Source organism: Entelurus aequoreus, linkage group LG18 (genome assembly GCF_033978785.1).
Source record: "Entelurus aequoreus isolate RoL-2023_Sb linkage group LG18, RoL_Eaeq_v1.1, whole genome shotgun sequence".
NCBI classification, from domain to species: Eukaryota; Metazoa; Chordata; class Actinopteri; order Syngnathiformes; family Syngnathidae; genus Entelurus; species Entelurus aequoreus.
The window spans coordinates 19,400,871-19,423,227 of record NC_084748.1 but is presented as its reverse complement, the minus strand read 5'-3'; the positions used below and the strand labels follow the sequence as shown (position 1 = coordinate 19,423,227).

General features: G+C 40.5%; 1 protein-coding gene across 1 annotated transcript in view; it reads left to right on the top strand.

Moving 5' to 3' along the window:
- The first annotated feature begins 98 nt into the window (after window positions 1–98).
- Window positions 99–22,357, top strand: part of LOC133633917 (ras-related protein Rab-33B-like) — a 32,873-nt gene continuing 10,614 nt past the window's right edge. The window contains exons 1-2 of the mRNA XM_062026726.1: window positions 99–697; window positions 21,029–21,207. Of these exons, the coding sequence (XP_061882710.1) occupies window positions 479–697; window positions 21,029–21,207 (398 nt within the window). The 5' untranslated portion in view covers window positions 99–478. The remainder of the gene's footprint in view (window positions 698–21,028; window positions 21,208–22,357) is intronic.

Sequence of the window (22,357 nt, the reverse complement as noted above, 5' to 3'; positions counted from 1 at the left end):
AATGTCGATCAAATCAATCCGATATCAATATTGTCGACATTTGGGTCGACCACGTATCAACTCATTCATGGCGGCTGCTGGTCTTGTAGGAGGTGTGTGGCTGTTCTTGTCCGTGTCTGTTTGTTAAGTGAGGTTCCTAGGAGGCGTTCACAGCGAAGAGCTCCTTCAATGGAGTCTTCTTTAGAGTTGTCCAACACTTTGGGCAGCGTGTCGTCGCTGCTCGTCCGCCATCGAACATTCAAAGTGTTGGTAATCGGAGATTCCGCGGTGGGGAAGACGTGCCTCACTCACCGACTCTGTGCCGCCTACAGACGTCGATCAAATCAATCCGATATCAATATTGTCGACATTTGGGTCGACCACGTATCAACTCATTCATGGCGGCTGCTGGTCTTGTAGGAGGTGTGTGGCTGTTCTTGTCCGTGTCTGTTTGTTAAGTGAGGTTCCTAGGAGGCGTTCACAGCGAAGAGCTCCTTCAATGGAGTCTTCTTTAGAGTTGTCCAACTCTTTGGGCAGCGTGTCGTCGCTGCTCGTCCGCCATCGAACATTCAAAGTGTTGGTAATCGGAGATTCCGCGGTGGGGAAGACGTGCCTCACTCACCGACTCTGTGCCGCCGACTTCCCCCGCGGCGCCGAGGCCACCATCGGCGTGGACTTCCGAGAGAGAGTCCTCGACTTGGACGGAGAGAAAATTAAGGTAAGGAACTATCTTTACAATTATTTTCCACATTTTGTTCATCCACAAAATAATGAAAACTAAAGGCTTTCGTTCGTAAATCTTTTCCCCCGAAGTCCGACCAAGAACGAATCGTTTGAAAACTGAAGCATTTTCCCACAAGACATATCTAATTATATGTGTTCCAGACACCCTAAAATATGAACAAATACACATATTATAGAGAATAATTGTAGTTTTACACGCGGAAATTAATGTGAAATGCAGGTTTGTGTGGCCCTAAAAAGATTTAGTTTGTCACATTTTGGTCTTTAATATTTATGTTTTTAATTATTGGGTGAATGCTCCAAAACATTCACACACATGGTTTTCTACACCAAAATTCATCTATTTATTAAACTTCTTCAGATTTTGGCGCCTATCTTCCACATTTGTCACCCGATTTAAACCGTTCCAACTTCAAACTGTTCAGCGTTTTCGGGCTTTCCCTTGACAATTACAAAAAGTCCCAGATTTCCCAGAATTCCAGGTTTCCCGGAACATTTTTCCCATTCAAAATGAATTGGCCATTTTTCAAACTTCCTCCATTTCTACATTTTCAACCGATTTAAAACCATTCCACCTATAACATATTCCACTCATCCTGGACATTCAAACTATTATTTTTCCAAGTTCCAAAAAATTCCAGGAATTCTCGGAATTCCTGTTTTTTTCCAACCCTCTTTTTCCTAACGACTACTTCTTCCACATTTTTCAACCCTTCCACCGTCCAAACATTCCTCTTAATCAGGACAAAAATTTAAGTTGTTTTTCGAACCGGAAAGATTTCCCGGTTTTCCCGAAATTCCAGGAATTCCTTAATACCATTTCGCAATTAAAAATGTTACTATTTCAACATTTCTCGACCGATCTGAAAAATTCCAACACCAACCATTTCAACTCGTTCAGGAACATTCAAGTTTTTTACCATCCATCTATCCATCTATTTTCTTCCGCTTATCCGAGGTCGGGTCGCGGGGGCAGCAGCCTAAGCAGAGATGCCCAGACTTCCCTCTCCACAGCCACTTCGTCCAGCTCCTCTCGGGGGATCCAGAGGCGTTCCCAGGCCAGCCGGGAGACATAGTCTTCCCAACGTGTCCTGGGTCTTCCCCTTGGCCTCCTGCCGTTCGGACGTGCCCCAAACACCTCCCTGGGGTGGCGTTCGGGTGGCATCCTGAGCAGATGCCCGAACCACCTCATCTGGCTCCTCTCGATGTGGAAGAGCAGCGGCTTTACTCTGAGTTCCTCCCGGATGACAGAGCTTCTCACCCTATCTCTAAGGGAGAGACCCGCCACCCGGCAGAGGAAACTCATTTCGGCCGCTTGTACCCGTGATCTTGTCCTTTTGGTCATAACCCAAAGCTCATGACCATAGGTGAGGATGGGAACGTAGAACGACTGGTAAATTGAGAGCTTTGCCTTCCACAACGGATCGATACAGCGTCCGCATTACTGAAGACGCCGCACCAATCCGCCTGTCGATCTCACGATCCACTCTTCCCCCACTCGTGAGCAAGACTCCTAGTTGGGCAAGATCTACTCCCTAAGTTTTTTACCATTTTCAAAAAAATTCCCGCTTTTCCCAAAATTCCCACTTTTTTTGGAAATTCCCATTGAAATCAATTGGACATTCTTCAAAGTTCCACAACTCCCACATTTTTCATCTGATTCAAACGGTTCCAACTTCAAAATATTTAGCCTGTTTGGGAATTCTGTGCTCACATCAACAATTATAAAAAAAATTCCAAGATTTCAGTTTAATGTCAGCAATGGAGCATTCACATGCAATTCCTTCAAGAATTGCCTCATCTAGTGATTATTGGACTCCTGATGGTTGCATAGAATCTCCACAACGGTCACAAAGGCAGAAGAAGTCTGCAGCAAAGATGGGGCCCTCAATTGTCTTGGTCTCCATGCCATTGGACCCTGGCCTTCTCTTTGCCAAGGACAGTGTGGTGGCTGTCTGTGCACCAGTCTCCCCACTTTAAAAGATTCCACGCACAGGCGTTCTCCTGAAGGCAAGCCCACCAACAGGAGGATAATCATACTCATTTCGAGTGAGCGCCGACGACGGACTCCTGAAGAGCCCCCACCCCATATACACACTCAGTTTGTTTACAGTGCATCCGGAAAGTATTCACAGCGTTTCACTTTTTCAACATTTTATGTTACTGCCTCATTCCAAAATGGAACAAATACATGTTTGTCCTCATGATTATACACACAATACCGCATAATGACAATGTTTAAAAAAAAAATCACAAGTACATAGGTATTTACAGCCTTTGTTCAATTCTTTGTTGATGCACCTTTGGCAGCAATTACAGCCTCAAGTATTTTTGAATACAATGCCACAAGTTTGACACACCCATCTTTGGGCACTTTCCCCCATTCCTCTTTGCAGCACCTCTCAAGCCCCGTCAGATTGGATGGGAAGCGTTGGTTTTCATCCAGGATGTCTTTGTACATTACTCTATTCATCTTAGTCTAGTCAGGGAGGTGACCAAGAACTCGATCATCAGAGCTACAGCATTCTTCTGTGGAGAGAGGAGAACCTTCCAGAAGGACAACCATCTCTGCAGCAATCCACCAATCAAGCCTGTATGATATAGTAGCCAGACGGAAGCCATTTCTTACTAAAAGGTTTGCCAATATGCACCTGAAAGACTTCAGGCCATCAGAAACACAATTATCTGGTCTGATGAGACAGACTATTTGGCGTCAATACCATCCCTACAGTGAAGCAGGGTGGTGGCAGCACCTTGCTGTGGGGATGTTTTTCAGCGGCAGGAACTGGGAGACTATAGTCAGAATGGAGGGAAAGATGAATGCAGCAATATACAGGGACATCCTGGATGAAATGGAGCTTGAGAGGTGCTGCAAAGAGGAATGGAAACATAGTAAATGGTCTGTAATTATATAACTCTTTACTATACATGGAATGATACTCAAAGCATTTTACATTATAGATCACATTCACCCATTCACACACACATTCACACAGCTGCCATGCAAGGCACTAACCATGACCCATCAGAAGCATTGGTGAAGTGTCTTGCCCAAGGACACGGCGGCCGTGACTAGGATGGCCGAAGCTGGAATCCGACCTGGAACCCTCAAGTTGCTGGCTCGGCCACTCTACCATTGCGCCACGCCACCCCACAGAAGGCAAGGCAAAGAGGGATGGGAAAAACTGCCCAAAGATAGGTGTGTCAAGCTTGTGGCATCGCATTCAAAAATACTTGAGGCTGTAATTGCTCCCAAAGGTGCATCGACGAAGTATTGAACAAATGCTACGAATACTTACTTTAAAAACCGGTGACGCCTCTGTTTCTGTTTAATTAAGGGTCCTTGAACGCGCCACATTTATGTGCTATGAGATACAAAAGTGAAACTTGTACATAACTTTGGCCTGCCACAAATAGATTTTTAAAATATTTTGACCTTTCTCTTACCAACTGATCCTGGTTCCCAAATGTTGGCACCCTGTATACATGCATAAATGTGAGCTTTGATGACGTGTGTTTGATGAAGTGTTCCAAGTCAGGTTAGCTGCTATCCTGGTGGATTGAACCATTTCGTATTTTTGATTGTAGTTAGTTTTAGACATTCACAATTAGAGTCAAGCCACATTATTATTGAGCATCCACGGCTATATTTATTTTATATCAACAGTTGACATCTTTACATATTTAAACGGCAGAATAAAAACTTCAAACGTTACAAAACACCCTTGTGCTTGGGTACAACATCCCCACTGATCCCCCACTTTGACGGTGTTGCCGCCGTGGGTCAAAGTAAAAATGTGCCAATGGGCCAAGTGAAGTGAATTATATTTATCTAGCGGTTTTCTCTAGTGACTCAAACCGCTCTATATAGTAAAACCCAATATCTAAGTTACATTTAAACCAGTGTGGGTGGCACTGGAAGCAGGTGGGTAAAGTAACTTGCCAAGGACACAACGGAAGTGACTAGGATGGCGGAAGCGAGAATTAAACCTGGAACCCTCAAGTTGCTGGCATAGCCGCTCTACCAACCGACCCATGCCAAACAGAGAGATTACCTTATTTTCCGGCCCATAGGGCGCACCGGATTATAAGGCACACTGCCGATGAGCAGGTCTTGTCAGGTCTATTTTCATACAAAAGGCGCATTAAAGGGGTCATATTTATTTTTTTCTAAATTGAAAACACCTCTTTGTAGTCTGCATAACATGTAATGGTGGTTCTTTGGTCAAAATGTTGCATAGATTGTTTTACGGATAATCTTCAAGCCGCTTTCAGACAGTCGCTTCAGGATGCGCCGTTTTGTGGGCGGTCTTATTTACGTGACTCACCTTCGGCAGTGTCTTTTCTGTGTCATCTTTGTTTGTAGCGTGCAAGGACGGGAGTGGAAGAAGTGTCAAAAGATGGAGCTAACTGTATTAATGACATTCAGACTTTACTTGAATCAATAACTGAGCAGCATCTCCTCATCTGTGGCTCACTAGTGCAACAACGCCGAAAATTTGTCCCGTAAAAAACCGGCTGACCGGAACTCTCTAATAACTAAAGTTCCTTGGGTGAATAATGTAAACTCACTACATCGGGATGTTTTAACGCTTTCATGGAGAGTTTACTGACACATATAAGTAAGAACTTTACACTACTTCGTATTAGAAATGGCAACAGCGGAGGATAAATGTCCCATAACAATAAGATAGAGAAAAAGAAGCTTATCAAATACGGTGTCGCCACGGACTACAAAGTGGACGCGCGCAAATTTTCAGGACTTATGCAGATCCCAAATACAGATCAGCAGGTACCAAAAGGTAAGAAAAGTCAATTTTGCATTATATTGCGAAACAAAACGGCAGACACACCATAATAATACTCGTAAGTTGAAACACAGTACAAACCATCAAGCGGTGCGGCTTCATAGCTTACCAAAGTCGTACTAAAACATTTTGATAGATTTTTGAGCGCCGTGTGTAATGTTCTATATTTTCAATGGAAGATATAAAATGTTGGTGTTGTTTACTTGAGTCATATTGCAGTCTACATGTATCTCTTATGTATGACTGCCATCTACTGGTAACACTTACATTACACCATGTACCAAATAAAATAGCTTTGAGGTCGGTAAGCACAACCAAAATTATTTCGTACATTAGGTGCACCGGGTTATAAGGCGCACTGTCGAGTTTTGAGAAAATGAAAGGATTTTAGGTGCGCATTATAGTCCGAAAAATACGGTAAGTGTACAGCAACACCATGAATGAGGAATTGAAGCTCATATTGCCATTTACCTAGTTAGCCATGCAGACATTTCATCAATGATTGTGTGAGCTTGAAAGAGGTCAAAATGAATATGTTTTGGGAAGCCATCTTTTGGCAGGCCAAATGAAACGACTCTTTGGCCCCACTTTGGGCTCCTGGGATTAAACCTAATCACACAATCTAGTTTTGGGAATCTTGTTTCCAAAGTCAAAGTTTCAGAACACGAACCTGGTCTATAGTCTCGCGTCACGTAACTTGCGTAAGCAACGCCGTCTAGCTCTACGCTCTGCGTACCGTATTTTTCGGACTATAAGTCGCAGTTTTTTTCATAGTTTGGCCGGGGGTGCGACTTATACTCGGGAGCGACTTATGTGTGAAATGATTAACACATTACCGTAAAATATCAAGTAATATTATTTAGCTCATTCACGTAAGAGACTAGACGTATAAGATTTCATCGGATTTAGCGATTAGGAGTGACAGATTGTTTGGTAAACGTATAGCATGTTCTATATGTTATAGTTATTTGAATGACTCTTACCATAATATGTTACGTTAACATACCTGGTATGTTAACAGTTGGTTATTTATGCGTCATATAACATACACTTATTCAGCCTGTTGTTCACTATTCTTTATTTATTTTAAATTGCCTTTCAAATGTCTATTCTTGGTGTTGGGTTTTATCTAATACATTTCCCCAAAAAATGTGACTTATACTTCAGTGCGACTTATATATGTTTTTTTCCTTCTTTATTATGCATTTTTGGCCGGTGCGACTTATACTACGGAGTGACTTATACTCCGAAAAATACGGTACACTCCCGAAAACCGAATAGTATTGTAAATTTGCCCATCCTCTTGACGCAACTCGTTCAGGGGTTGCAGAGCCATGGCCCACCTTCACGAGTGTCTTCTTTTCCGGTTTCGAATCAGAATCAGAATAGTTTTATTGCCATTGTTTGAGAACGGGTTCACAAACTAGGAATTTTTCTTGGTGCAATCATGCAACATAAAACACATATAACACATATTTGGTAATAAAAAGAGCTGTAACTGAGCTATCAGATAGACTTAGAAGGAATTCAAGGAATTCAAGGAGTTACTGTTAGGAGTTATTGTTATCAATGTGTGAAGCAATGTGAGCAATAAAAGTGACCATTGTTTCAAAAGGATTAATTCCAGCTCCAACATTAAAGTGAACGTCGCTTCAGACGCCATCGTGTACAAGTTTAAAACTACTACTACTACAACACAAAGACAGTTAACAAGAGTTATGGTTGCTCACGTGGAAAATACTGGTCCTTGGGCTTTTGGAAGAGAATTGCAAGTCACGTGCCAGCCTCTACGGAAGAGCTATGAATAAATCAAGACGCTGTCAGAGGAAATGCAAGCTTCGTGACACGAGAGTATATGCCAGCTTCAAGACTTAATTACCGCTATTTGATATTAATTTTTTATAAGATGAAACATCCACATCCAATTTCGGATTTACTTGGAAATTTTAAAGTCTGATCAATTATTTTTCAGTCCTGCTTGGTGCTAAAACACCTTTTTGAAAAAAAACAACCTGATTGTGTCCTCATTGAGCAAAGATCACAATATCACATAATTCAGCTCCTTCAGGATTTCACACACATTCAACCAATCCTTGCGAATTATTCACGTCTTTTAGCAACTTTTTCCGATGCCCGCAACTTCCTTATTTAATGATAAAACAAGCATGTTTAACACATATAGATTCCTTTCTTTCATGAAGACAATGATATAAGTTGGTGTATTACCTGATTTTGATGACTCTCATTGATTGGAATCAGACAGTAGTGATGATGTCCGCATTTTCAAATGGGGGAGAAAATAAGTCCTCCTTTCTGTCCAATACCACATGAAAGTGGTTGGTTTTTGGCATCTTATTTGTCCAGCTTACATACTCGTTTTTATACACTTTACTTGTGCACGCCAGCTTTCTGAGACTCTTACTTTGTTAGCGCAGGCAGGATGAAGCAGCGCTTTTATTGTGAAGATAGGAACTGTGCAGTCGGTCTTTAGAGTTTTGACGGCAGGTACGGCGCGAGAGTCTGTTGAAATAAAAAGTGTTTCTCGCCTTCCTGTCGGTCATTTTTTCTTAATAATGGTCTCGCAGCAACCAGTGTCATCTCACAAGACCCTCGGGTGCCGTGAATGTCAATCAAGTGACGAAAATGACGTTGTGGGGAAGATTGATGATCGCTAATTCTTAGGTCTATTTTTTTAATGCCTGGCTGGCGATCGACGGACACCCTACACCAGGGGTCGGCAACCCGCGGCTCTAGAGCCGCATGCGGCTCTTTAGCGCCGCCCTAGTGGCTCTCTGAAGCTTTTTAAAAAATGTATGAAAAATGGAAAAAGATGAGGGGAAAAAAATATATTTTTTGTGTTAATATGGTTTCTGTAGGAGGACAAACATGACACAAACCTCCCTAATTGTTATAAAGCACACTGTTTATATTAAACGTGCTTCACTGATTCGAGTATTTGGAGAGCGCCGTTTTGTCCTACTAATTTTGGCGGTCCTTGAACTCACCGTAGTTTGTTTATATGTATAACTTTCTCCGACTTTCTAGGACGTGTTTTATGCCACTTCTTTTTCCGTCTCATTTTGTCCACCAAACTTTTAATGTGCGTGAATGCACAAAGGTGAGTTTTGTTGATGTTATTGACTTGTGTGGAGTGCTAATCAGACATATTTGGTCACTGCATGACTGCAAGCTAATCGATGCTAACAAGCTATTTAGGCTAGCTGTATGTACATATTGCATCATTATGCCTCATTTGTAGGTATATTTGAGCTCATTTAGTTTCCTTTAAGTCCTCTTAATTCAATTTATATCTCATGACACACTATCTGTATGTAATATGGCTTTGAATTTTTTGCGGCTCCAGACAGATTTGTTTTTGCATTTTTGGTCCAATATGGCTCTTTCAACATTTTGGGTTGCCGACCCCTGCCCTACACGATTGATCGGTCGCTCGCGATCAACGTAATGGGCACCCCTGGTCTAATCAACCTTATGGTTTTTTGTGTGTGTAGATAAACCAGAAACAACGTGTTACAAACAATATATCAACTCTTTATTGCTGAAACGGCGCAATTGTCCGTGGCTGATGATGAGTTCTCTTTACATCGGAAGTGGGAAGTCAGAGCTGGGAATGACGTCACACCCGAGTTGTGAGCGTTCCCGTTACGATGTCAGAAATGAAGATGGCCACATCTGTGAAAGCTATTTTTGCGCTTGCCTTGTCTGAGTATAAACTTATGTAAACAAAAAAATATGCACTTTTTCTGCAACCTTCAAACACAGTGGAGGAAGACAGCTAGCGAAGTATGTGTCTACCATATGAAATAAATGCAGTTTACACTAGAGTGACGTTACCATATATAAACGTACAACAATACATTGTATATGGCTGATTTACTGTGACGAAAACTAATCAGAAGTGCAAATAACGGATATTATAGAAGCAGATATCATTGTTTACATCCAGAGCAGCCATCTTTGAAACCAAAGATGGCTGGTGAGAATGCTGCGATTTTCCGAGTCCGAAATCCGACCTCAAAAGGGGGTTCCCGTTGAAATTCCGACTTCCCAGTACAAATAGAACGCACCATTGGACTTTCTTCTGTTCCTGTCTACAGCTCTAAGCCTTCTGGGTAATGATGTATAGAAACATTTAGCAGCACACCGACATACTCACTTCCTATTTAGTTATATCATTTTGTATTTATTTATTTACTTAACATTTATTTTTTCAGGCTAAGACAATAAAGAACATGTTTTCATTTGCAATGTTGACTTAGCAAATAGGTAGCATTTACATGTTAGAGATATTGAAGTGTGATAATAATCTCTCATCGTCTCTCATTTATCAATAAAACAATTGCGCTACAGATCGCTCTCAGCAGTTCTTAAATGCTCATAATGTGTGGGGGTAAATGTGTTTGAACATAAATAAATGCTCATAATGTGCGGGGGTAAATGTGTTTGAACATAAATGAATGTTTAAGATGGAGAATGTCTGCAACTTATGAATGACAGACAGAGCATACAATAAAATAAGACTTTGGTGGTATTTATTTCTATAATCATTAATATTATCAATCAATCAATCAATGTTTATTTATATAGCCCTAAATCACAAGTGTCTCAAAGGGCTGCACAAGCCACAACGACATCCTCGGTACAGAGCCCACATACGGGCAAGGAAAAACTCACCTATTATTGGTCATAATTAAATGGGCTGTTTGCTACTTGCTCACAGTTACATTTTCAAAGCAAAAATAGAACAAAAACGGCTAGCTTATGTTACCATTATTGGTTTAACAGAACATATTTGTTTTCCAAATATTTTTTAACAATAACTGTTTATGTACAAAAGCAGTCCAAGAGAAGCAACAAACAAATTGCAGTCATGTTGTTATAATAGAATATACATTCAATGATAGCTAACGCAAGCTATCCAAATCACTATTCTTCGCGAACAACACCCAAAGCTAATGCGAGTGCACTTTACGTTCGTTTACGTTACATTACTTTCTAGAAACTATAAGGAGGGCAAGATATACTGTGTAAAATACATTGGAAAGTTAGCGCAGAGCATCTGTGTAAATGTTGCTAACAGCTCCTTTTAATTAAGAGTAAAGTAATTTGACATTTAGGTTCATAATTTAAACATTTTGGAAATTTTTCTCTTTTGCACATGGTCTAAATTCTACATCCAGACTTTAATGTACTGGTATACACCTAAATATCTTTATATCTAAATATGTACACATAATTAATTGTATACATACCTAAACACTGGATGTGCCAAAATTTCCTACAACTAAATGAAGATAAAACTGAGATAATTGTTTTTGGTGCTAAAAAAGAAAAGTTTAAAGTCGTCCAACACCTTCAATCACTGTCCCTGTAAACCTCAAATAAAGCCAGAAATCTTGGGGTTATTTTAGATTCTGATTTACATTTCGACAGTCACATCAAATCAGTAACAAAATCGGCCTGCTATCACCTCAAAAATGTAAAAAGACTTAGAGGGCTCATGTCAGCTCAAGACTTTGAAAAACTTGTACATGCCTTTATTACCAGTAGGCTAGACTATTGTAATGATCTCCTTGCAGGTCTTCCCAAAAAAACTGTCAGGCAGCTACAGCTTGTTCAGAACGCTGCTGCTAGAGTTCTAACAAAGACCAAAAAATGTGAGCACATTACACCAATTCTTAAATCCTTACATTGGCTCCCTGTACATCAGAGAATTGATTTTAAAATCCCCCTGCTCACATATAAATCACTACATGGTCTAGGGCCCAAGTATATCACTGATATGCTCCCACTATAAAGCGCTCTAGATCACTAAGATCTTCTGAGACCAATCTGTTAGCGGTTCCCAGAGTAAACTGAAATCAAGGGAGAGCATCATTCAGTCACTATGCAACAAATAGCTGAAATAAACTTCCTGAAGATGTCAGACTCTCCCCAATTCTGACTACTTTTAAAACTAGACTAAAGACTTTTATGTTCACCTTAGCTTTCAGCTAAATCTTTTAATCTTTTAACTTTAAACGTCCGCACTGTTTTTATTTTTATTGTCTGCATTTTAATTTTGCTTTTATTTTCTTTCATTTCACTTTGTTGTCTGTGAAGCACTTTGAGTCTGCCTTGTGTATGAAAAGCGCTATACAAATAAAGTTGCCTTGCCTTGCCTTGCCTAAAAGTGTACACATACTTAAATGTAAAAATACCTAAAAGCGTACACATACCTAAATGTTTATACATAAATTTACATATCTAAATGTGTACGCCTACCTATATGTGTATACATAACTAAATGTCTGTACACATATACAGAAATATGTATATACAGTATGTACGGAAAGTATTCAGACCCCCTTTAAATTTTACACTTTGTTTCATTGCAGCTATTGCTAAAATCAAGAAAGTTCATTTTATTTCTCATAATGTACACTCAGCACCCCATCTTGACAGAAAAAAATACAAATGTAGAAATATGCATAAGTATTAAGACCCTTTGCTCAATTTTTCTTGATGCACCTTTGGCAGCAATTACAGCCTGAAGTCTTTTTTAATACAATGTCACAAGCTTGGCACACCTATCTTTGGCCAGTTTCGCCCATTCCTCTTTGCAGCACCTCTCAAGCTCCATCGGGTTGGGTAGGAAGTGTTGGTTTTCATCCAGGATGAAAATGCTTCTATCAGAATGAAAAAATAGAGATACAGGCATCATGTAATGAGAAAGCGCTGATACATTGGTAATAATAATGAACAAAAACACATTTGTCTTTATATATGGATAAAGTTTATCTATAGCCTTTTTATTAGACATTACACATTACATGACGTCGCATTCAATCTCCACCCCAACTCTGTTTTACCTAACATAATGAATAATCGTGATTTAAATATTTATAAAAATAATCTTTATACATTTTTTGGTCATAATTGTGCAGCCCTATGTGTAAGACGAGATCTCATCACTATTTGTATCTACTGTATATAGCCAAAAAGTTCAGTTACGTCTTATGGCCATCAGGTGCCATCTTGCAAAATTCTTACATTTGTTTTTATTTGTTTATCTCTTATGTCCATAAGGTGCAATCTTGCACAATTTTTACATTTATTTGTTATTTTGTTTCATTTTTGTTGTTGTCATATGACTTTGTTTATAATTCTTGTGTGGCTTTCATATGAACATTCAATTTCTACTTGAGGTACATGAAACAGTCTTATATCTACAATATTGTTTCTTCTTCAAAGGATATTATTATTATATATTTTTTTAACTTAATCAAAACATTTCAATATAAGTAAATAAGAAATAATAAAAGAAATGCAACGCAAAGTGCTTTACAAAGTTAAAAACAATACCCCCGATGACCCAGATCCCCTCACCAGCGCTTTTTTAAGAGCAGCAGGAAAGAGTTTGAAGCGAGCAATTTAAGATGTTTAAAATCTCCTCTCTCAAAGAACCATAAAAAAAAAACATTTTTTGTATTTTTTCATTTAATATTTGATGGTTAATCATTAGTTTATCTTTCTTCCATTTCCTCTCTGCTATCCTCCAATTTCTGTTTAGTTTTTCATCATTTCTCCATGAAGGTACTGATTTTAAAATGACCTTTCTTGATTTTAGAGGAGCAACAGCGTCAAGGCTGAATTTGAGGTTTTGATTAAAATTGTCAACAATAAAATCACAAGGTGCAGGTAAAACTATTGAAGGACAGGTATTAAAAACTCTAATAAAATTTGCAGCCACTTCAGAAGTTAAATAGTGCTGGATAAGAGCTGCGATATTAAAAAACACACGGTAGTGGTCAGACACAGCCAAGTCGACAACAGAGGACACACAGATGGAAAGACCATAAGTTATGTATGTATGTGTATTTATATATGTATGTATGTGTGTATATATATGTGCGTGTATATGTATGTATATATATATACTGTATGTATATATATATATATATATATATATATATATATATATATATATATATATGTATATGTATATGTATATATATATATATATATATATATATATATATATATATATATATATATATATATATATATATATATATATATATATATATGTATGTATGTATGTATGTCTTAATTGGATTATCCAAGAACCAAGAACCCACCCACAGTTGAGGAACTAAAGGATTTTGAGAACGACATGCTCAAAATGATACAATCAGTCAAATTCAAGCCAGTTCGCAACCCACTCCTCACCAAGCTGAAAAATGACACGGAGCGCATCAAGAAAGTAAGCAACCTCATCATAGCCGCCGATAAAACCACAAATTTCTACAGAATGAACATACAAGAACATAACACTTTACTGGAAAGAAGCATCACCAAATCATACAAAAAAGCACAACCCAACACTTTACAGAGCATCCACCTGGAAAACAAACGGATTGTGGCTGAACTGGACATCGAGGACAGGGTGGACGCTACAGCCAACAAGGAAGCCTTCATCACATTGAAGGACCACAAACCCAACTTCGCAAATAACCCATCATGCCGACTAATAAACCCAACTAAATCCGAAATAGGAAAAATCAGCAAAATAATCCTGGACAGAATCAACACAAAAATTACGGACAAAACACCACTCAACCAATGGAGAAATACAGCAGCAGTAATCCAATGGTTCAGCAACATCCAAGACAAACAACAGCACAACTTTATCTCCTTCGATGTCGAAGAATTTTACCCTTCCATCACACAAGACCTACTGACCAAAGCACTAGACTTTGCCTCGGACTACGACTCAATCACAGGCAACGAAAGAAACATCATCATCCATGCAAAGAACTCCATACTCTTCCGCAACGGTACACCATGGCAAAAAAAGAACAATTCAACATTCAACGTCACTATGGGGAGTTTTGACGGAGCAGAAACGTGCAAACTTGTTGGGAGTTTCCTCCTCTCCCAGCTCGCTAGCCTCAACCTGAACCTTGGTATTTACCGTGATGACGGACTGGCAGTGTGTCGCGCCTCGCCAAGGAGCAGCGAGAATACCAAGAAGCGTATATGCCAAATCTTCAAAGAGAACGGCCTACGGATCACGATTGAAGCCAACAAGCAAACCGTCAACTTCCTCGACGTCACTTTCAACCTGAGGAATAACAGCTACCAACCATTCACGAAACCCAACACAACACTCCAATACGTGCACCATGACAGCAACCACCCACCCACCACCACGAAAAGAATACCTAATAATAAATAAGAGTAATAAAAGACTATCGATGCTGTCATCTAGCAAAGCTGAATTCGACAAAGCAACCCCCTCATACCAAAAAGCACTTGATGAAAGCGGATACAACTTCACCCTCACCTACGAACCCACGCCAGGAAACCAACCAAAAAGGAGCAGAAAACGAAACAACATTATCTGGTACAACCCCCCATACAGCAAAAACGTCTCAACTAATATTGGCCACAAATTCCTCACCCTAAACGACAAACACTTCCCCAAAGGCAACACCCTAAGAAAAGTATTCAACAAGAACAACATTAAATTGAGCTACAGCTGCATGAACAACATACAACAAATCATTTCAAACCACAATAAAGCAATTGAAAAGGAGCCGTCCACCACCAGGCAGAACGACTCCAAAACCGACAAAGGCTGTAACTGCCGTAAGAAACCTGATTGCCCTCTCAACGGGGGGTGCTTACAATCATCAGTCGTTTACCAAGCAAAGGTAACACGCAAGGACATTAACACATCCGACACATATGTAGGATTAACTGAGGGAGCATTCAAAACCAGATGGAACAATCACAAAGCCTAGTTCAGAAGCAAAAGCTTGCGGAACACTACAGAACTCAGTAAACACATTTGGAATCTCAAAGACAATAATGTTGAATATTCGATAACATGGCAAATTCTTGCATCCAGCACACCTTACAACAGTGGTAATAAAAGATGCAACCTATGCTTAAAAGAGAAACTGTTCATTATATACAGTCCAGACTTGTCATCCCTCAACAAGCGCAGCGAAATTGTATCAGCATGCTGTCACAGAAGGAAACACCTCCTAGGTAACACATGAGCCAATCACCACGCCCCTACGCCTGCCTGTACCCACCCGCTCTGTGCCCTATATAAACCATGGTATGTGAATGCTTCCATTAAAATCTCCTGATGATTGAGGAAACCCTCATGAAACAGGCCTGTAGAGATGAAATAGTCTTGTGTTTTTTTTTTCCCCACACATACATATATATATATATATTTATATATATAACACACACAGTACAGGCCAAACTTTTGGACACACCTTCTCCTCATTCATAACTGAAAACATGTTTTTTATTCTAGTTTCTTCAAAATAGCCACCCTTTGCTCTGATTACTTTTTCGCACACTCTTGGCATTCTCTCGATGAGCTTCAAGCACACCTGGGAAGGGAAAACCGTTTTAGGTGACTACCTCTTAAAGCTCATCGAGAGAATGCCAAGTGTGCTCGAAAAAGTAATCAGAGCAAAGGGTGGCTATTTTGAAGAAACTAGAATAAAAAACATGTTTTCAGTTATTTCACGTTTTTTTTGTTAAGTACATAACTCCACGTGTTCATACACAGTTTTGATGCCCTCAGTGACAATCTACAACGTAAATAGTCATGAAAATAAAGAAAACCCATTGAATGAGAAGGTGTGTCTAAACTTGTGTGTGTGTGTGTGTGTGTGTGTGTGTGTGTGTGTGTGTGTGTGTGTGTGTGTGTGTGTGTGTGTGTGTGTGTGTGTGTGTGTGACATATACCAAAGTGTGTATATATACTGTACCTTAGTTGTATACATACCTAAATGGGTATATTCCTAAATGATGATCTCTGTTCCAAGTTGCAGAATGACCTCGTCCTTTGTTCTGGTATTTCCCGCTTGTTAATAATGGTTGCATTGACAATCTGACCAAGTACAGTATATCATGATAAGATACAAATACAGTACAGCAAACATTAAAATCATTCCAATCTAGAAAACAAAGAGCCCAAAATGTATATAACATTTTTTTTGAGTATGTAAACTTCTCTGTACAGGTGAAAAACTAAAACTCCAATGAACCCTAAGAATACTTATATTTGTACTCTGAAAAGGACACGCTAGAGAGATTACACCATTTTCTACCAAATAGGTTTTCCTTGTTTGATTAAGGTCTTTGAGGAAAAGGTGTTATTATAAAGTGTATTTCATAATATTTAAGGTAAAACAAACATGTTATTTTTGCAAACTCAGCATGATAGAGACTGTCTCCCAGAATAATTTTCTGCATTTCTTTGCTCCCTCTGAGTGGTGACTCATTGCATACTCATTCATCTGGCTTTTTTTGTCTGAATCTTTGTATTTCAACACAATTCCTGCTGGGGCGTGGTTAAGAGGAGACACATATATATATATATATATATATATATATATATATATATATATATATATATATATATATATATATATATATATATATATATATATATATATATATATATATATATATATATATATATATATATATATATATATATATATATATATATATATATATATATATATATATATATATATATATATATATATATATATGTGTGTGTGTGTGTGTGAAATACTTGACTTTCAGTGAATTCTAGCTATATATATTTTTATTGTATTTTTTATTTTATTATACATATAAATAAAAGACATACATGAATGTCAGTGTTCTGCAGGCTATCCAGTAGGTGGCAGTATTGTCCTGTTTAAGAGTGTCACAACATTGCTGTTTACGGCAGACGAACTGCTTTACGGTAGACTAAACGTGACTGCTGTTGTTGTGTGTTGTTACCGCGCTGGGAGGACGTTAATGAAACTGCCTAACAATAAACCCACATAAGAAACCAAGAACTCTCTCTCCTTGTTGTGCACTCTACGCTCTAAAAGCCGTAGATATTATGACGTCATTGGGCAGGCAAGCTGCTGGGAAAGCGGACGTGAGAACGGCTGTACCCACTCAGGTCCGTATTGAGCTGGAGGGGGCGTGGCCTCCAGCTCCGGCTGAATACTGGGAGTTTGTCGGGAGAAAATCTCTGCCGGGAGGTTGTCGGGAGAGGCGCTGAATACCGGGATCCTCCCGCTAAAAACGGGAGGGTTGGCAAGTATGGTCTTTGCACTGTAAGTGAACAAACACATACAGTTTATGGATAGCCAATCAGATCACGAGTTGTTGTCAGTAAGTCCTTCTAGCTGGCCTTACGTTGAACGTGACATTTACGCGTCCTGTGATTGGATACTCACTTGGGAGTTCCAAGTGAGTATCCAGTCACAAGTTGTGAAAACAGGAAGTGGCACCGGAGCCATAGAAAGCCACAGGAAACTCACAGAGAACGAGAGCAAAATGTTGATTAGGTGGCAGATATATATTTGCAAGGCCATTTTCAAGAAGAGAAACTACATCTTGTGAGACGAGGTCGGCCGACACCGGAAGCTATCCCGGCGGTGAAACGGTTTGCCAACGACTTTCACACGAATCAACCGACTAACTACTACGACCAACTACCGACTACGAGCGGTACCATTGGCTTATACGGCGTCGATTGCGTGCTACAAATTGTGAGTTCAAATATTTTATTTCCTAATTTTTTCATGTTTCATTTGTTTTATACAATTTTTTTATTTTGACAGTACCCATGTAAGATATATTTTAATTGCTGAAGCGGGTTTATTGAATGTTAAATGTGCCAAAAAATAGAACGTTTTGTACACTGTTGAGGGGATCCAATGCACAGTAGTGTGCAAGTGGGTTTTCAAAGGAGCTACTGAGGACTCCATCATCCCTACAAAAACTGTCCATTGTTACCCAAACAACAAGCCCTGGATCACCAGCCAGCTAAAGGTGCTGCTGAATAAAAATAAGTTAGCCTTCAGATCTGGTGATCGGGATGAGTTGAGGATACAGTAGCAGCTTAAAGTTCAGCTGCAAGAAGGAAAAGATGCCTACAGAAGGAAGCTAGAGGCCAAACTCCAACAGAATAAGTGAAGTGAATTATATTTATATAGCGCTTTTTCCTCTAGCGACTCAAAGCGCTTTATATAGTGAAACCCAATATCTAAGTTAAACCAGTGTGGGTGGCACTGGGAGCAGGTGGGTAAAGTGTCTTGCCCAAGCACACGATGGCAGTGACTAGGATGGCAGAAGCCGGGATCGAACCTGGAACCCTCAAGTTGCTGGCACGGTCACTCTACCAACCGAGCTATACCGCCCATAACACTTGTGATGTGCGGAAGGGCATGAAAACCATCACAGGCTTCAACAACAAAGCCAGACTGCTGGATGGGGATGGAGATAGAGCCAATGAGCTGAATTTGTTTTTCAATAGATTTAGCAATGCACCCCTTACTGGCCCTCCCCCCACTACTCATGTCCTCACACCTCCTCTGAACATCAATCTACAAACTCCTTCACTGTTGCCTGCCATGCTGTTTCTTATCCCCCCACTGAGAAAGCCAGCCCGGTGTGTCTGACACCTGGACATGTGAGATGACAGCTGGAGAGAGTCAACCCAGCCAAGTCAGCAGACCCTGACCGAGTCAAGCCCTGGGTCCTGAAGACTTGTGCTGCTCAGCTAACTGAGATCCTGCACTTTATAGTCAATTTGAGTCTGAAGTTAGAACGGATACCAGCGCTATGGAAAACATCCTGCATAGTGCCGGTGCCCAAGAAGCCCATCCCATCGGGCTTGAATGACTTCAGACCATTTGCCCTGACGTCTCATGTCATGAAGGTCCTCGAGACACTTGTGCTGGATCAGCTGAGAACCCTGGTGGCTCCTTCCCTGGCTCCCCTACAGTTTGCATATCATCCCCATGTAGGAGTGGGTAATGCTGTTATCTGCCTGCTGCATCGTGCTCACTCTCACCTGGATGGTGGGAAGGGCACTGTGAGGATCATGTTCTTTGATTTCTCCAGTGCCTTTAACACCATTCAGCCAATTCTGATGAGTGACAAGTTGCTCAGGATGGGTGTCAGTTCATCCATTGTCTCCTGGATCACTTGTCTTACAGGCCCCGGTTTGTGCGACTGGGGAGCTCCCTGTCAGATACTGTGGTCAGTGGTGTAGGTGCTCCACAGGGGACCGTCCTGTCTCCTTTCCTGTTCACCCTGTACACCTCAGACTTCCAGTATAGTTCCAGGTCCTGCCACCTGCAGAAATACTCAGATGACTCTGCTGTGGTTGGGTGTATCAGAGAGGGACAGGAATTGGAGTATAGGACACTGATCGCTGACTTTGTGGAGTGGTCTCAGGTGAACCATGTGCTCCTTAATGTGGACAAGACCAAGGAGCTGGTCATCGACTTCATGAAGAGAATGACCCCGGTGGAGCCCATCAAGATCCAGGGCCGGGAGGGGGCAGTAGTAGGGCTGTGCAAGTACCTGGGAGTCCACTTGAACAGCAGACTGGACTGGAAGGACAACTGCAAAGCTGTTTACAAGAAGGGCATGAGCAGACTCTTTTTCCTGAGGAAGCTTAGGTCCTTTAATGTGTGCAGCAAGCTGTTGGAGATATTTTATCAGTCTGTTGTGGCCAGTGCCCTGTACTTTGCAGTGGTTTGTTGGGGCAGCAGCACGAGCAAAAGGGACTTAAACCGGATTGACAAACTGATCCGGAAAGCCGGCCAAACTATTGGCACGCAGTTGGAGGTGTTTGTGTCAGTGAGGGACTGGAGGTCACTGGACAAACTGCTGGCCATCATGGACAATCCTGCCCACCCACTCCAGCAGACAATTGAGGGACAGCGGAGTTCATATTTCAACAGGCTCCTTCAGCTCTGTTCCCACAGTGTTCGATTCAAGAATTCCTTCATTCCGCACTCCATCCAGCTGTATAATCACTTGCCATATAGCAATAGATGATGTCTATTACCTGACACTTTCTATGTTAGCTACTTCTCTTTGTTTATAATGTCTATTTTCGGCTGGATTTACTCTCTATTTTATGCTGCAGCTGTTACATATACTGTAATGTTGTACATGGTAATTGTTATATATTGTATATATGATATAAACATAATTTAATATATCAGTATATATCCTATACTGTACATATATTCTGTAATTATTACGTATATATGTTATATTTTATATTGCTTTTAGTCTATTTTATACCTGCATTGTCCTTTCCATCTTTTCCAACACTTGAAACTGAGCTACTGTGTGGAACCATTTCCCTTGTGGATCATTAACGTTTGTCTAAGTCTAAGTTTCTGTATAATATCTCCAGCCGTGTCCATGTGGTGACATAAATTACGGTATTTTGAGAGGTGAAGTCGGACTAAGTAGGACATCACTGAAGGCCTAGGTGACAAACGCACAGCCCACCACTGGGTGTTAGCAGACAGAACTTGTTGTAATCTGGCAGACGGGATCTGATGTCCTTGATCTTGGTTCTAAACCTGGGTCTTGATTTTTTTCAGTTGATGTAAAAATGTTAGTGTATGTGCTCCTCACCGCCAGCTCCAGTTGTGGGACACGGCGGGACAAGAGCGCTTCCGCAAGTCCATGGTGCAACACTTCTACCGCAACGTGCATGCGGTTCTCTTCGTGTACGACGTGACCTGCACCGCCAGCTTCAGCAGCCTTTCTGCGTGGGTGGAAGAGTGCAGGCAGAACTCCCTCGGCCAGGAAGTCCCCAGGTAAGCAAACAAGAACTGTAAATGTCAACTATATACAGTATCATGTCAGAATTAAATGTTTGTTAAAATATCATTCTGGAAATACAGTAACCCATCCATATTTTTTTAGCACAGCTGTTTTTGCACCTTCCTGTAAATTAAACATGTTTTACTAAATGTATTTTCATCTAAAATCTTGCATTTTCAGTACAAATGTTTTAAAAACATGGTCGCTAAAATGAAAATGTGTACCTTGACAGCTGACCACTTTTTTGAAGTTCTGCGCGATGCACCATTACTCCGCCTCTCCAAAATCTGTTTCTTCAAAATACCGCATTCATTAGTAGCTTCTAGGGTTGTACGGTATACCGGTACTAGTATAGTATCGCGGTACTAATGAATCAAAAGCGGTATTACTAATCCTCGCCTCCATGGTGACAAATAAAGTATGTTTCTTACAAGTATAATTTCTGCAGGACGAGGAATAGCTAAACATACTTCACTAAAATGCCAGTTCCGGAGTAATTCAGCTGTATTTCCAACTAGGACTTTCCCCCATGTCCCTTTTTAGGGGTGTTGTGGCAAAATGTGAATGCCTGCCAAAAAAGTATTTCCTTCGCGGCGGCGCGCAGCGCTCGCTAAACCTGCATTTTGGGCTTGGTGTGTCCACAGCGGATTACTAGGTGTGAGACAAACACTTTATCTTCCTGGTTATTGTAACGCTACGTGTTCGACATTATTAAAGACTTTATCGTGCCCGGAAAAGGACAGTTTGCCTCTTCTGTGGTATTGATGAGATTTAAAGGCCTACTGAAACCCACTACTACCGACCACGCAGTCTGATAGTTTATATATCAATGATGAAATCTTAACATTATAACACATGCCAATACGGCCGGGTTAACTTATAAAGTGACATTTTAAATTTGCCGCTAAACTTCCGGTTCGAAACGCCTCTGAGGATGACGTATGCGTGTGACGTAGCCCGGCGAACACGGGTATGCCTTCCACATTGAAGCCGATACGAAAAAGCTCTGTTTTCATTTCATAATTCCACAGTATTCTGGACATCTGTGTTCGTGAATCTGTTTCAATCATGTTCATTGCATTATGGAGAAGGAAGCCAAGCAAGCAAAGAAGAAAGTTGTCGGTGCGAAATGGACGTATTTTT